Here is a 15,374-nt window from a genome sequence, read left to right on the forward strand (position 1 = left end):
TAAGGAAATGTTAATATTAGTAATTTTCCATTGGAAATGTAAATTTCCAATGGAATTTTCAAGATATTTCCACACCACAAAATCACTTGAAGTTTGTCAATACTGTTTCACACTTTGATTTATGGGAATGTTTATTTGCTATATAATTTAACATTTAGCTTACTATGGGATGTACAGCAAAAGTATGTTTTACATATTGCTTTAAATCCACCTAAGGCCATGTATATAATACAACCCTTCTGCATTTGAGAGACAAAGCAGCTAAATGAAAAATATAACAACTGCTTGTGAAGTCTCACAATACACATAAAAAGGATCATTTAGTATACACCATTACAATAATTACATGTAATAATTACGGTAGCTCATGTTTTGAAACATGTCAGAAAACATGGAAATTATCTACATCTCTATGAACCTAGGGCAATGGATGGAAGAAAAGGTGACCTAGGCATCCAAAGGGCAGAGAGAATATTGATTATGCAATAATTTTACAACTGGGAATTATAACAGACCTAATGCCTAACTAATCCAGAAGTGCCATTAAACCTAAACCAAGAGTAGAAATACGCAAGAGATCAAAATAGATGTATTACTTCTTTGGGGAGCTGAAAGTTTACCTTGAACCTCAGAAAGAACCAAACACAATAACACATTAGACCAAGTGAGTAGAAAGAGGTATCTGAAATACCAGAATGCCCCAGAGGCTTCTCTCTGGACCTCTTCTCTATCTATACTTATTACTCTGTCTTACTACACTTACTTCTCTATCTACACTTGCTTCCTAGTACATCTCTTCCAGGCTGATGGCTCTAAAGACAATTTATATACTAAACAGATACCCTGTGGTGACTGTCGCACAACTTTGTGAATATACTAAAACAAATGAATTGTACACTTTGAGTGAAGTCTGTCAATAAATGTCAACTCTTTCTAGTCACTCAGCCAAAAAAACCCCAGAGTCATTCTTGATAACTCTCCTCTCTCACCCCACATTTAATTCATCTAGAAAGCCATTTGGATCTACCTTCAAAACAGATCTAGAATTAAATTACTTCTTATAACTTTCACAAGTTTGTCCAAACCACCAATATTTTATCCCAGGATTACTTCAATAGCCACCTACTGGCATCCCTGTTTCTGCAGCAACTAGAATGATCTTTTAAAAACAGAAATCTGTTCACATCACTTCTCTGCCCCATCTCATTCAAAATAAAAGCCGAAGAATGCCTATAAAATTCTTTGTGATCTGCCCCTCCTGCCGTATCACCCACCATAATCTCTGAGTTCATCTGCTAATCCTTACTTTCACTACTCCTTTCCAGCCACAAAAGCTTTCTTGTTGTTCCTTCAACTCACCAGGCACACTCTAACCTCAAGACCTTTGTATTTTTCTGTTCTTTGTCTTGGAACATTCTCCTGTCACACTCTCCCATCTATATTGCCTATACCTCACCTTCCTGCTCAAATGTCACGTTCTCAGTGAGGCCTTCCCTTAGCACCTAATTTAAAACTACAAACTCTTATAACACTCTGTATTCCCCTTCCCTGCTTTATATTTTTTAGCACTCCTAATATTTTTTACCTTCTAATATATTTAATATTTTGTTTGTTTGGTGCTTGTCTCCTCTTCTGACAGTATAGGCTCTGAGAGGACAAAAAATTTTCTCCATTTTATTCACCTGCTTGTGTCCCCAGTGCCTGGCACAGTAGATATTCAATAAATATTTGTTAAAAGAACTGGATGTAGGGGCTTGCCTGGTGGCGCAGTGGTTAAGAATCTGCCCGCCAAAGCAGGGGACACGGGTTCGAGCCCTGGTCTGGGAAGATCCCACATGCCGCAAAGCGGCTAGGTCCATGAGCCACGACTACTGAGCCTGCGCGTCTGGAGCCTGTGCTCCGCAATGGGAGAGGCCGCGACAGTGAGAGACCCGCGCACCGCGATGAAGAGTGGCCGCCGCTCTCTGGAACCGGAGAAAGCCCTCGCACAGAAACGAAGACCCAACACACCCAAAAATAAATAACTAAATAAATTTATATATATATTAAAAAAAAGAACTGAATGTAAACTAGGGATTTATAAGCAAAATTCACCTTGAAACTTAAAGAATTTGTACCTAGTCCACCTACATTTGTATACACGTGATATGTGATTAAAAAGCTATGGCAGGGACTTCACCAGTGGCGCAGTGGTTAAGAATCCGCCTGCCAATTCAGGGGACAGGGGTTCGATCCCTGGTCTGGGAAGATCCCACATGCCGCGGAGCAACTCGGCCCGTGGGCCACAACTACCGAGCCTGCGCTCTAGAGTCCACGAGCCACAACTACTGAGCCCGTGTGCCACAACTACTGAAGCCCGTGCACCTAGAGCCCGTGCTCCACAACAAGAGAAGCCAGGGCAATGAGAAGCCCGCGCATCGCAACGAAGAATAGCCCCTGCTCGCCGCAACTAGAGAAAGCCCGCGCGCAGCAATGAAGACACAACACAGCCAAAAAAAATAAGTAAATAAAATAAAATAATTAAAAAAAAAAAAAAGCTATGGCAGTACTGTTATACTCTGTATGTGTAGCCAACATATCTGCTACAAAGGATGAATTACAAGGAAAGTAAACAGTTAAAGGAATAGCTACATTTCAGATACCAGAGCTGCAGAAAATAGTTCCAGACCCTCAGATTTGTGCAATATCAAATACAAGATTATGGACCTCACTCTCCACTCACCAGTGGAGGTACCAGTGTGGTACCCCAAACTTTGCCACCAAAAAAATCCTTCTATTATTTAATCTAAAACACCTAACATTTAGAAATTTTTATCAAGTAGATAAGTTTAGTAACTAACATGTTCAATTTATTTTCCTTTTTAATTATAAATGACTATCAGAACTTCAAATCTATACAAGATAATCAGTTTTCCCACAGAAAGCAAAAATAAAAACAAAAATACCCACAAAGCTTCAAAATCTAGACATTATAGTTAATCTGCATGGCCTAATATTGTAGAAAATATTTTATGAATAGGAAAGGCTGTGTAGTACAATGGCTAAGAGTGTATGCTCTAAATCAAGAATGCCTGGGTTGAATCCCGGATCCACCACTTATTAGCTCTCTAACCATGGGCAAGTTACTCAACCTCTCAGTGCCTCTGTTTTCCCATCTATTAAGTGGAGATCATAACAATACCTACTTCAAAGAATTATGAAGATTGAAAGAATTAATACATGCAAAATGCTTGGAACAGTGCCTGGCACATAATAAGCACTGGATAAAAGTTAGCTAGAAAATTATTACCATCTTCACGGTCCATTCAAGGATCTGAGAAACCACTGCTGTACATCAAAAATAGTAAATTGTACTTTTCGAATTCTCTGCAACAAATTAATCCTGTATTAAGAGATTTTTTTTTTTTTTTTTTTTGGCCAGTCCATGTTTATATAACAGTTTCTCTTGTGGAGAAAATACCAGATTGTACTGAGATTTGCTTCAAATGAGGAGGAGGAGAAGGGAAAGTAAAGGGGACAGAAGAAAAAAGATCGGCCATTAAAATAACTACTGGGACTTCCCTGGTGGCGCAGTGGTTAAGAATCCACCTGCCAATGCAGGGGACACAGGTTCGAGCCCTGTTCTGGGAAGGTCCCACATGCTGTGGAGCAACTAAGCCCATGGGCCACAACTACTGAGCCTGCACTCTACAGCCCACGAGCCACAACTCCTGAAGCCCGCGCGCCTAGAGCCCGTGCTCCGCAACAAGAGAAGCCACCGCAATGAGAAGCCGGCGCACCGCAATGAAGAGTAGCCCCCGCTCGCCGCAACTAGACAAAGCCCGCGCACAGCAATTAAGACCCAACGCAGCCAAAAATAAATTAATTGATTTTAAAAAAAATGATAACTACTGAAGTGGGGTGATCAGTGGTGGTGGGAGTGTTATTACTTTTCTAATCTTGTACATACTTAAAGTTCGTACCAAAAACAGCTGAAAGGAAATCTTAACAGCTTTTCTGCTCTACAAATGATTCTACTTTCCTATAACCCCCTTTTCTTCAAAAAATCATTTCAATTCTCATACACTTTCTAAAACAGACCAGCCCATTCAATGGTTAGAAGCAAAACAACTTGGAGATATCATGAACACAGTATTTTCCATTTTGTCCTACTAGTTCTTCAGAGAACTTGCTAATTCACTACAGAAAGGCTGATCCAAATCATCTCCCCCTGACTGGGAATGTAATTTCCAGCACTGTTCCCAAAACAAAGTAATTATTTCAAATAGTCAGGACCTTAAGACTATCTACATCATCGTTGTCATCATAATAAATAATCTGAACATATACGTATATGCTAGGACCTATACTAAAATACGTGCATTATCTTCTTAAATCTAGACAACAAGCCTATGAGAGATAATTATCTCTACTCACAGATCAGAAATTGAGACTCACAATTTAAGTACTGTGCGCAGGTATTAACTGATGGAATTAAGATTTGAACCTAGGTCTAATTCTAAAGTCTGTTTTTCTACTTTTCCATACTGATTTCCATGTTACATTAAAAATGGGACGGATGAACAAAATACAGAAATGACAGTCTAGTCAAATTGCACATCAAGCCCATATAAGAGCCATATTTTGAAACTGCCAACAACCATACCTATCATTTCTTTTACTAAATTATAAACGCTGCCTTCTGATAAACAGAAATTAAAACAATTCAAGTTCTTGATTAACTATTTCACAAAATTATATTGGCAAATATTTATTGATTACTTATTGTGTGCCAAACACTGTTCTAGTTGCTTGGGGATGTAGCAGCAAAGAAGACATAGCCCTGTCATCTGGTGGAAGAAAATAAATAGTAAGCATATAAACAAATAAATAAGGTAATTTCATATACTGAAAATAAAGTGATGTGTTAGAATGCAACTGAAGGAACCATTTGAAATAAGATCATTAGGGAAGGCCTTTCTGAGGAGTTAATATTTGAGCTTGGATCTAAATGATGGGAAGATAGGATTGGAAGAAGCCTGAGAGGTAGTAGGCAGGGCAGGTGGTATAGGAACTTGTAGACCTTTTACTTGTAGTAAAAAGAAGTTTAACCCTTAAAGCCTGTTGCAATGGGATATCACTGAAGGATTTTAAAGCACAGAAATGACATCTGTTTAGGCCACAGAAAGATCACTTTTGAAAAATGATAGTAATGGAAGCTTCAATCAAACAAATTAAAACAAGTCTGAATAAAATCAGTAGAACCCACCATGGAGTGTGTCTTCAGGAAGACTACTTGCCTTCTCTAAGTTATTTCCTTTATTGTTTTTTTAATTTTTATTTATTTATTTTTTGGCCATACTGCGCAGCTTGCGGGCTCTCAGTTCCCCGACCAGGGATTGAACCTGGGCCACGGCAGTGAAAGCCCAGAATCCTAACCACTAGGCCACCAGAGAACTCCCTAGATTATTTCCTTTAAAGTGAACAAAAGTCTCTTATTACACATTATGAAATAAAGGATAAAAATGAAAATATCTCAGGAAGAGTTAACACAGTTACTTAAACTCACACTGCGGTCTAAATATAAATTACTAAATAATGGATGTCAAAAGAAAAAAAGGAGAAGCAAAAGGGGCATCAGGAAAATGGACAGAAAGGCTGGGAATGCCAAAGACACCTATTTCACAAATTTGCCTAAAGCTGACTTAAAAACCAAACTCGAACTAAAATAATTCTAACACCAATCTCCTGAATATTTCTCTCAAAAGGCTTTATTTACAATAAGATAAACGATGTTCACTCAATGTAAACATAAAACAACTACAAATTACCCTTAACCATTTTAGAAAGTTAAGTTGCATTCCACCAGACAAAAAAAAAATCAGGTTTATAGAAAGCCAAAAGCATTTAACTATACAAACTATATATAATGCATTTCAAATGAAGTACTGTCTTCCTAGAGCAATCATTTTTTTCACTCTTAAAATATCAACAAGGGAAATAAGCTCAGGCACAATATCAAAAGTAGAGGCAGAAAAATTCTGGCTCCAGTGTATCTCGTTATCGCTGACTGGAAAAAATATTGTAATTGCATTTGTAATCCCACAGGCAGGGATGGCGACCAACTTATCCTTGCAAATGATGTAACCATACAGTTAAAGCACCAGAGCCCAAAGGTAGGAAAAGTAAAAATGTTTTAAAACAGGAAGAAAAATATGCTTAAGGAGAATACATCCTCAGGCTTGAGCACTGCTTGCTACCACTGGTATACCAAAAACATTAAAGAATAATCATGAAAACATTACTTTACAAAGTTAAATGTGGCCACTGTCATCTGATATGGTGGAGTCAAATCCCAACTCCACCATTTTACTGTATAAACTTAAGCAGCTTACTTAACATTTCTGAGGCTTAGTTTCCACATCTGTAAATCAATTATTAAAAAATCTACTTCTTAGCGTTAGTTTAAGGTATAATGAGATACTAGATATATTGTAAATGACAAAGGGCTAGGCGCTTAGTAGATACTTACTATGTGAGTCTTTGATAATGACTGGTACTTGATATTGTATGTTCTAATTTTACCTCTTGGAAAGAAAGTAACTTTGATCTGCTATTGGTAAATATAGGTAATCCTGCCTTGGTTATACAACCCTTTCTGCATATATTATTCAAAGAGCCACAAAACATCTCTCCCAACAATAACTTTACACACAAATGATTTGAAGTTTGGGGTCTATGATTTTGTAAGTTTTATCCATCTGTTCCCTAAAAGTAAACACAAATTAAAACACTATAGGGGCAATAGCAAAAGTGGAATAAGAAGAATAAGTGGACGATGGGTCTCACTGGTGACATGCCATAGACAGGAAGCAACAACAGACCTAAAATTCAAATAGATATACATGGATTTAGGGTCAACCCTCTCTTCTCGGCAGGAAGCAACAAATGACTTCTCCACACTTTGTCCTAAAAGATCTGAAATTTTCTGCAAACAAGCCATGCTTCCTGACAGTCTAATAGACCTCTTTTCTGCAGTAACGCAGCAAAGTGAAAAAAACTCCACGATGTAGACAAAAAAACAATTAACTGGGGTAAAAAAGTAGTACCTATTCAAAAAGCACACTTTCTGATTCTTTGTTTTGATTACCTATGAAACCAATTCCTATTCTTTGAAAAGGTATCTGAACTGGTTGAAAAGTAGCCGGATATGTTTTCCATTTTATGGTGTTAGTGGCGATACTGACTACGGTTGTTTCCGGTCAGTATCAAGAAGCCTGTATTTTACCGCAGCAAATATAGCTACAAAAACCTCTCAGGTGGTCGCCTCAGCTCTATGTGGAGCTCACGTTACCTCTTCATCTAGGTAAGGCCCTTCTTATTACACATCACAAGTTTTAGGTCAGTGGAAAATAGAATGGTCCCACATATTCCAGCGGAATAGGTGCATTTACTACTGCTTAAACCATAGCGTGTCTATCATCAGGAAAACAAGAAATCATTAACACGTCAGGGCCTATAAGAAATAAACGGACGCGACAATTTCTGTGAAGGTTCAGTAAAAACAACATCACCTTACAAGGCTCTGAAACAACATGTAAATCTCAACAGACTTGGGCCCAACGGCCCAAGGTCACACCAAGTCAGTCGCTATAAAATCCAAGAAATGATGAGCCTCCTGCAGTTCAGGACAATCCTAGCTAGGAATAGGGTCTGAGTTTGGGTACACTCTGGTCGAAAATTTAATATGAACAACCCCAACCGAATGCAGCGGCTCCACAGGGAAACCCTAAGCGTTTCGGGTAGTATTTCCTTCCATCCCCCGTCTTCCCTTCCCTAGTCACCCCCCAACACTCACATCTCCGGAGCCACTTCATCCAATGGTAGACGATAGTAGTGTGGTGTTTCTTGTTCTCTATACACCAAGACGACAAGCCTTGAATAGATTCCATGGTGTTAGTTACCGACTGGAATTTTCGATCCAACGAGGACTCCAGAGCCCCTGCCGAAGAGGCCGACGAGGAGGAGGCCTTACTGCCGCCTCCGCCGCCGCCGGCCGCCATCTTCCCGGTTTGCACAAGCGCTGCTGCTCCTCTGGCGGCCGCGGCGGCGGCGGCGACGGCGGCGGGAGCGGGCAAAACAATCACTGCGAGTGCGTGAAAGCCGCAGGTGGGGAGGGAGGCCAGGGGGTGGGGATGGTGCACGCGCTAGGCTCTTCTGGAGGTAGGACGGGAGGACCAGCTGCTGGGCACGCTGGCGGCTCCTACACGCTGCAAAGAGGGGCTGCGGGTTTCGAAGGTTTATCGGAATTGTTCAAGGGATTGTGTTTAAACCAGTCAGTAATCACGGAAGAATTAAGCAGAAAACAGGTCCTGCAAAGCCTTTCTAAACGCCTAGCCCGGAAATTAATGGTTTTATACTCTTCGGCTCTCAACGCTTAAGGCCCTTCCCCACACTCCTCTAAGAGCGGGCATGAATATCTTAAAGTTAATACCCGACTGCCCCTTCAGTTGCAGAAATCTTTCTCTCTCCTTTAGATCCTCTAGAACAGAAAGGCCCAAGGCTACCTAGTCAGGATTTTTTTTGCAACGCAATAGCAGCAAAGGGACAGCAACACTATCGCGCACGCGCTGCTTGGCCCCGCCCCCCTGCTTCCTTCTCAACCTAGAAAAAGCAGAGGGAGGTGTGATGGCGGGGCAATCTGGCCAATCAAGGGAGAAGAACGAGAAGCGCGCGCAGAAGCCCACAAGCCCCAAGGGCTAAGGAGGCGCTTCGATTATTCGTGCGCCTGCGCAGCAGGCCAGCGCGTAGCGGGTTGGGAGGAAAAACGGGGAGAGAAGGGTGGGAGAGGGAGTTGGTCAAACTAAGGAGAGGTTGGGGGAGGGGCTTCACCGCTCCGCCCCGCGTTTTGCTTCCTAGCGAGGTGTCTCTCTTGGGGCTGTCCAGCTCACACAGCAAGGCCGAGAAACTCCCACCGCTCAGCGGCCACTGTTATTTTCTGGCACCTGCAGCTGCCGCCGCCGCCGCTGCTAATTTCTCGGGGCACCAACGCGCCACAAAGTAGCTGACAGCCATCTTGCAGTGCCTCAGAGGATGCGCATGCGCCAGCTCCAGTGAGCCATTCACTACGCAGACTCCCAGACCAAACAATTTTTTACACTCCCCTGGGACGATAACACTCACAGCCACTTGACTTTTTGGATTATAGGAAGAGGAAGTAAATGAAGTGAAACAAAAATTTCCCCCGTAGAATTTTCGAGACGCGGAAACAATAAAAGGCAAGATGTGATCTCACCTTCGCCAGTTATGATACAGTCTCACAATTGCATAATACATTATAGTTTACAAAAGCCTTAGATACTTATTATTACATTGATTAAGCACAACCTAGATTAACCGTGCAATTGCATATGCCTATGTAAATCCTCTGGGCAGATTTGGAGACTTCTTTGTTCCACTGAACACATGCAGTTAGTGTATTTTAATTCTTTCACGTCTTCCCAGTAGACTCACGTTTTTTGAGGCAGGGAACCTGTTTTGTCAAGCTCACATATAGTATTTGTTAATTCAACAAAAAGTTGTTGAACGTCTTGTGCCAAGTACAGTTTTAGATGTGGGGGAGTAACATAGCAAAATAGACAAAAATCCCTTTCTTCTGGGGCTTATTGGCAGCAGACCATAAAAAATATATATCAGGGAGTAATAAGTTCTATGAAGTAGCATGAAGCAGGGTAAGGAAGAGAGAGGGGTTGTGTGTGTGGTCCTTAAGGGAATGGGAATGGTGGTTTGGTGATCAAGGAAGGCTTCTGGAAGGAAGTGATACTTGATCTGAATGTTGAGCACAAGGTAACCAAGCAAATATGGGGGAGGGGGAGAAAAACATGCTGACAGGTGGAACAGCAAGTGTAAAGGACCTAAAACAGGAATGTCTTCATATATTAGAGGAAGAACAAGGAGGCCATTGTGGCTAGAGAAGAAGACAAGTGATAGAATATGAGATCTGAGAGGTGAAGGGAGAGAGTTCATGTAGGGCCTGGAAGGCCACTGTAAAGACTTTGGATTTTAACTTTGAGGTGGGGAACACTTAGAGCAGTTTTAAGCAGAAAAGTTACATAGCATTCTTTTTAAAAGATTACATTGGTTGCTATGTTGAAAATAGACTGACTGCAGAGCCACCAGTTAAGGAGGCTATTGGAGTAAACCAGACAAGGAAATGATGGTGGCTTCTACTAGCATGGCAAAAAAAAAAAAAAGAGAAGTGGCGTCAGATCCTGGATATAGTTTGAAGGTAGAGCCGAAAGGATTGCTCATGGACTTGAGGGGAATATGAGAAGAAGAAAAAAAAAAAGAGTCAAATATGACACCAAGGTTTCTGACCTGATTAACTAGAACAGTGTTTCTCAGCCTTTTTTTCCATTGCTGTTGACCCTAAAGATTCTTCTTAGATATTTTTTCCTATTCCCCCAACCCCCATGAAATGTTAATGCCACAGTTATATTGTATATCTGTTTATGTACCGTCTGTATATTTGTGCTTTATACAAGAGTAAGCATGAAGTTTACTTTTTATTCAATGCAGAGTTAAGAGTGACTAAAATCTTTGTAAAAAATTAAAAAAAAATTTTTTTTATAGAGACTGCAGCTTTAAATTTATTTTATTTTTATTTATTTATGGCTGTGTTGGGTCTTCGTTTCTGTGCAAGGGCTTTCTCTAGTTGCGGCAAGCGGGGGCCACTCTTCATCGCAGTGCGCGGGCCTCTCACTATCGCGGCCTCTCTTGTTGCGGAGCACAAGCTCCAGACACGCAGGCTCAGTAATTGTGGCTCACGGGCCCAGTTGCTCCGCGGCATGTGGGATCTTCCCAGACCAGGGCTCGAACCCGTGTTCCCTGCATTGGCAGGCAGATTCTCAACCACTGCGCCACCAGGGAAGCCCCTTAAAAAAAAAAGTTTTTTTTGATGTCTTTCTTCCATTGAATTCTTTTTTTTTTTTTTTTTTGATATTTATTTATTTATTTGGTTGCGCCAGGTCAGTTGCGGCTCACGGGCTTCTTAGTTGTGGCATGCAAACTCTTAGTTGCGGCATGCATGTGGGATCTAGTTCCCTGACCAGGGATCGAACCCGGGCCCCCTGCACTGGGAGCGCGGAGTCTTATCCACTGCGCCACCAGGGAAGTCCCAAAACTTAAAAAATTTTAATGCTAATAATATTTAACTTTATAACTGTATTTGCTGAGTAAACTTTAATGTAATTTATGTATATAAATTGTAATTCACTGCATTACATATGTAAATTAACAATTTGTATAAATACATAATAGCAATGAAATCAGTTTTTGATTTTTTTTTTTTTTTGGCCACACCGCACGGCTTGTGGGATCTTAGTTCCTTGACCAGGGATCAAACCCGGGCCATGGCAGTGAAAGCGCCGTTTCCTAACCACTGGACCACCAGGGAATCAGTTGTTTTTTTTTTAATTTATTTTATTTATTTATTTGTTTTTGGCTGCGTTTGGTCTTCGTTGCTGTGCACGGGCTTTCTCTAGTTGCGGCGAGCGGGCTTCTCATCACAGTGGCTTCTCATTGCGGAGCACGGGCTCTAGGCACACGGGCTTCAGTAGTTGTGGCTTGCAGGCTCTAGAGCGCAGGCTCAGTAGTTGTGGTGCATGGGCTTAGTTGCTCCGCGGCACGTGGGATCTTCCCAGACCAGGGCTCGAACCCGTGTCCCCTGCATTGGCAGGCAGATTCTCAACCACTGCGTCACCAGGGAAGCCCTTAGTGAACTTTTAACTTTATTTTATTTATTTATTTTTGGCTGCATTGGGTCTTCGTTGCTGTGCGTGGGCTTTCTCTAGTTGCGGCAGGCAGGGGCTACTCTTCGTTGCGGTGCGCGGGCTTCTCATTGCGGTGGCTTCTCTTGTTGCGGACCACGGGCTCTAGGCACGCGGGCTCAGCAGTTGTGGCGCACGGGCTTACTGACTTTGCATACAATTTTTGTATCTTCCATGAACTCAATGTCATTGCTGCTTGTGTCACACCCAAGAAAATGAGAGAAATTAAATAAGGAGTAAGATTTTGTTGGGTAGAGTTGAGCTTTGGAAGGTGACAAAGCATTGTAATATCTAAGACTTTTTCATCCCCCAAGAACCAACTTTTTCCCCATGTGGGGTGATATTGCTCCCTCGGAGAATGGATTGCCATTTTCTCAGATGGACCAGGGGAGGAAAGGGGAAGGAGCAGCCCTGTGAGAAATGAGTAGAAATCGGGATTTCAGTTAAATATCTTGAGTTTGAGATATCAGAGGCATAAATGGCACCAGATATTGTGAGTCTAAAGTTCATGAAAAAGTTCTTGGTAGGAAACATCAGTTTAAGAACTGTCAGTATATAGATGATCTTAAAGCCATGAGATGGATGAGGTTGCCCAGAAGTGAGTGAGCGTAGATAGAATAGAGGACCAAGGACTGGGCTATAAGGAACAAGTTTCAAAGGATATTGAAAAGGAATGACCAGCGAAGGAGAACCCAGAAAGTAATGTTCTGAAAGCCATGTAATGAATATTTGTCAAGCAGGAGGGAGTAATTTTGTCAGGTGTTGCTGCATAGGTTGCATAAGTTGAGGAATGAGATAACCACTGAATCTGGCAAACACAGTAGTCACTGGTGGTCTTGACAAGGGCTGTTTCCAGGAAGTGAAGTGATTGGAGAGGGTTCTAGAGAGAATGGGAGATGTGGAGTTATCATGTGTAGACAACTCTTTCAAGAAATAAAATGGGAGCGGAGAAATGGAGCTGAAGCTGGAGGGAAATGTGGGTTCAAAAGGTCATTTCTTTTTTCCAAGGTGGGAAATAATGTAGCTATTATCAGATGCTACAGTTGATACAGGATAGAGATGGGACAATTGCTGGATGATTTCCTTGAGTAAGTGGGAGAGGATAGGATCAGGTGATAGGTCCATAGACAGTTCCTTTCTTGTAACAGGAAGGTAGAGAATCTAGGTAGAGATTCAGGTAGATTGATAGATTTGTTGGTGAGAATGTGCAGAAATTCTCTTCAATTGCTTCTCTTTTCTCAGTGAAATAGGTAGGCACTGCAATAGGTGCTGAGGAAGCACACTCTTAAAAAGCATCAAAGATCTATTAATTGCTAATTCCAGTGCACTGTTTACAGTCTCAGCCTTCAGCTTTTTCTGTTAGTGCAATAGTTTAGAGTAAGACACTTAGAACCAGACTGCTCAAATTCAGGCTCTGCCACTTGCCATTGGCAATTTACTCTCTGTGGTGCTATAATTATTAAATGAGTTAATGTGTGTAGAGTGCTTAAAGTAGTGCCTGGCTTAGTAAAGGCTTGATGACGTTGATGTCAGCTATTATTTTACTTAAATCTTTCTTAAAATTCATTTCCCTTTGCTTCTGTTAAATATACAATCATTAATCAGATCCCACTAAATGGATCCTTTCTCTGCCCATTGCTAGTTTTCTTACCCCCTTGTGTTTGCCAAAGTTCCATTTTTAGCCCTTCTCTCATTTTTCTGCTCATTCTCTCCCAAAGATTAAATTTAGCACCTGCATTCAGATTTATTCAAGTTGGACATCCTAGTTATCTTTGATTCTACCCCTTCAACTAGTTATCAAATCTTGTAGACTTCTACCTAGATATTTCTTGCGTGAATTCCCTTCTTTTCATTCCCCTTGCCCTCTACCTAAAGATTATCATCACCTTTCTAATCTATATATCAACAGCATCACGATCAGCTTCCTAGTATATCTCTTCAGCTTATATACATTACCAGACTAATCTCCTAGTTTTCCTCTACTCAAAAAACAAAACCAAAAAACTTCTTCCTTGTTATGTACCAAGTTAAGTAAAAGCCCTAACTTTTAAGACCCTCCACAATGGTTCCAATCTAACTTCCCAGTATTATCTCAAATGCCTTTCCTCCAAGGTTCCTTGGGCTCCAAACTGTTCCTTTTCCTTAAATATATCCTGTAATTTTCTATTTATAATTAATTCTGCCTAAAATATCCTCTTCTATTACCAAAATTCTACCTATCTTTCAAGAACTATCTTAAACTGCCTCTTTCAGGCAAACTTCCCTGATCATTCCAACTGGATCGAATCTCTTTTGAACAGTAGCATTTTCTGCCCTGAATAAAATTACATGTATCTTAACTACAGAATATTGCATTGAATAACATGCAAAAGCACCCTGATTGCTAAACAGTGTTAGTTATGACTGAATTGTCTTATCCAAAAATAATTATTTGGTACCTATATTACAATGATATTGCCATTGTTCAAGATATTTCTGGAAATTCATCAAGGTAAGCCACATATAGGAAGGAAAAATCAGTCCAGTAACTTTATATTTGCATTTTTTAACAAAGAAAGCTATTATCTACTTTGATCATCTCACTTAATTCTCCATGATAAATTCCAAATGACTTTTAAAGTTCTTTCCAGAACGCTACAGAGGACAAATAACTGCCGTTAACTAAAGATATACATATAACTTCAGATTATGAAAGAAATTACTGAAGTTCACAATGTATTCTAAGTGATAACAGCATCCCAAGATAGGAACTATTCTGAGTCTAGCATTCATTTGAAAGAACACATCTGTTCCTACCACCTATTTCACAAATGAAGCAGCATGTGTAGGAACTAAGTTTGGGTTCTAGTCAAACCTGGGTTCAAATTAAACTCCATCACTTACTAGCCATAACCTTGGAGCAAATTACTTACTCACTCTTAACTTCAGATTTCTCACCTCTAAAATCTACTTTCCTCATAAATTTGTTCTGATAAAGGAGGCAATGCTTATCGAGCACAATGCTTAATACAGTATAGGATCAGATAAATTAAAAAACCACCACCACCCTGAAGCACAGGGAGTTAAGACTTAAAACAAGGATTAAGTCTCATTATGGGTACAGTAAGCCCCCTACAGACGAACCTTCAAGTTCAGAACTTTCAAAGATGCAAACATGCCCCTGTATGCCAGCTGTTGTACTGTACTACTGTACTTTTCAAGGTACTGTACTGTAAGATTCAAAATGTTTTGTTATGTATTAGCTGTGTGAAAAGTATTATAAACCGATTACAGTACAGCAATTGTGAGTTGGGTACCGAGGCTTTGTTGGATTTACAAACAAATTGGACTTATGAACGTGCTTTCGGAATGGAACTCATTCTTTTATGTAGGGAACTTACTGAACTTTATAATGAACAAAGACTCCTTTTAGGTCTTCAGCAAACAATACATTTTTGAAGTTGTGTATAAATTATTTATACGCATATTTGTAATAAATCCTTTAATAAAAGCAAAAGCACTTACTTCTGACAATGAAGTTTTCCCCTGGATTTGCTTAAATCACAAAATATCAATTCTCTAGCTCCT

General features: G+C 40.5%; 1 protein-coding gene across 6 annotated transcripts in view; it reads right to left on the reverse strand.

Moving 5' to 3' along the window:
- Positions 1–8,658, reverse strand: part of RPRD2 (regulation of nuclear pre-mRNA domain containing 2) — an 82,078-nt gene extending 73,420 nt beyond the window's left edge. For 2 of the 6 annotated variants that reach the window (XM_061183549.1, XM_061183548.1), the window contains exon 1: positions 7,838–8,658. In XM_061183549.1, coding sequence (XP_061039532.1) covers positions 7,838–8,042 — 205 coding nt within the window. In that variant the 5' untranslated portion in view covers positions 8,043–8,658. The remainder of the gene's footprint in view (positions 1–7,837) is intronic. The other 4 variants (XM_061183544.1, XM_061183545.1, XM_061183546.1 and 1 more) reach the window with 4 other exon arrangements.
- Between the last annotated feature and the right edge of the window lie 6,716 nt (positions 8,659–15,374).

Source organism: Eubalaena glacialis, chromosome 3 (assembly GCF_028564815.1).
Source record: "Eubalaena glacialis isolate mEubGla1 chromosome 3, mEubGla1.1.hap2.+ XY, whole genome shotgun sequence".
Lineage (NCBI taxonomy): Eukaryota > Metazoa > Chordata > Mammalia > Artiodactyla > Balaenidae > Eubalaena > Eubalaena glacialis.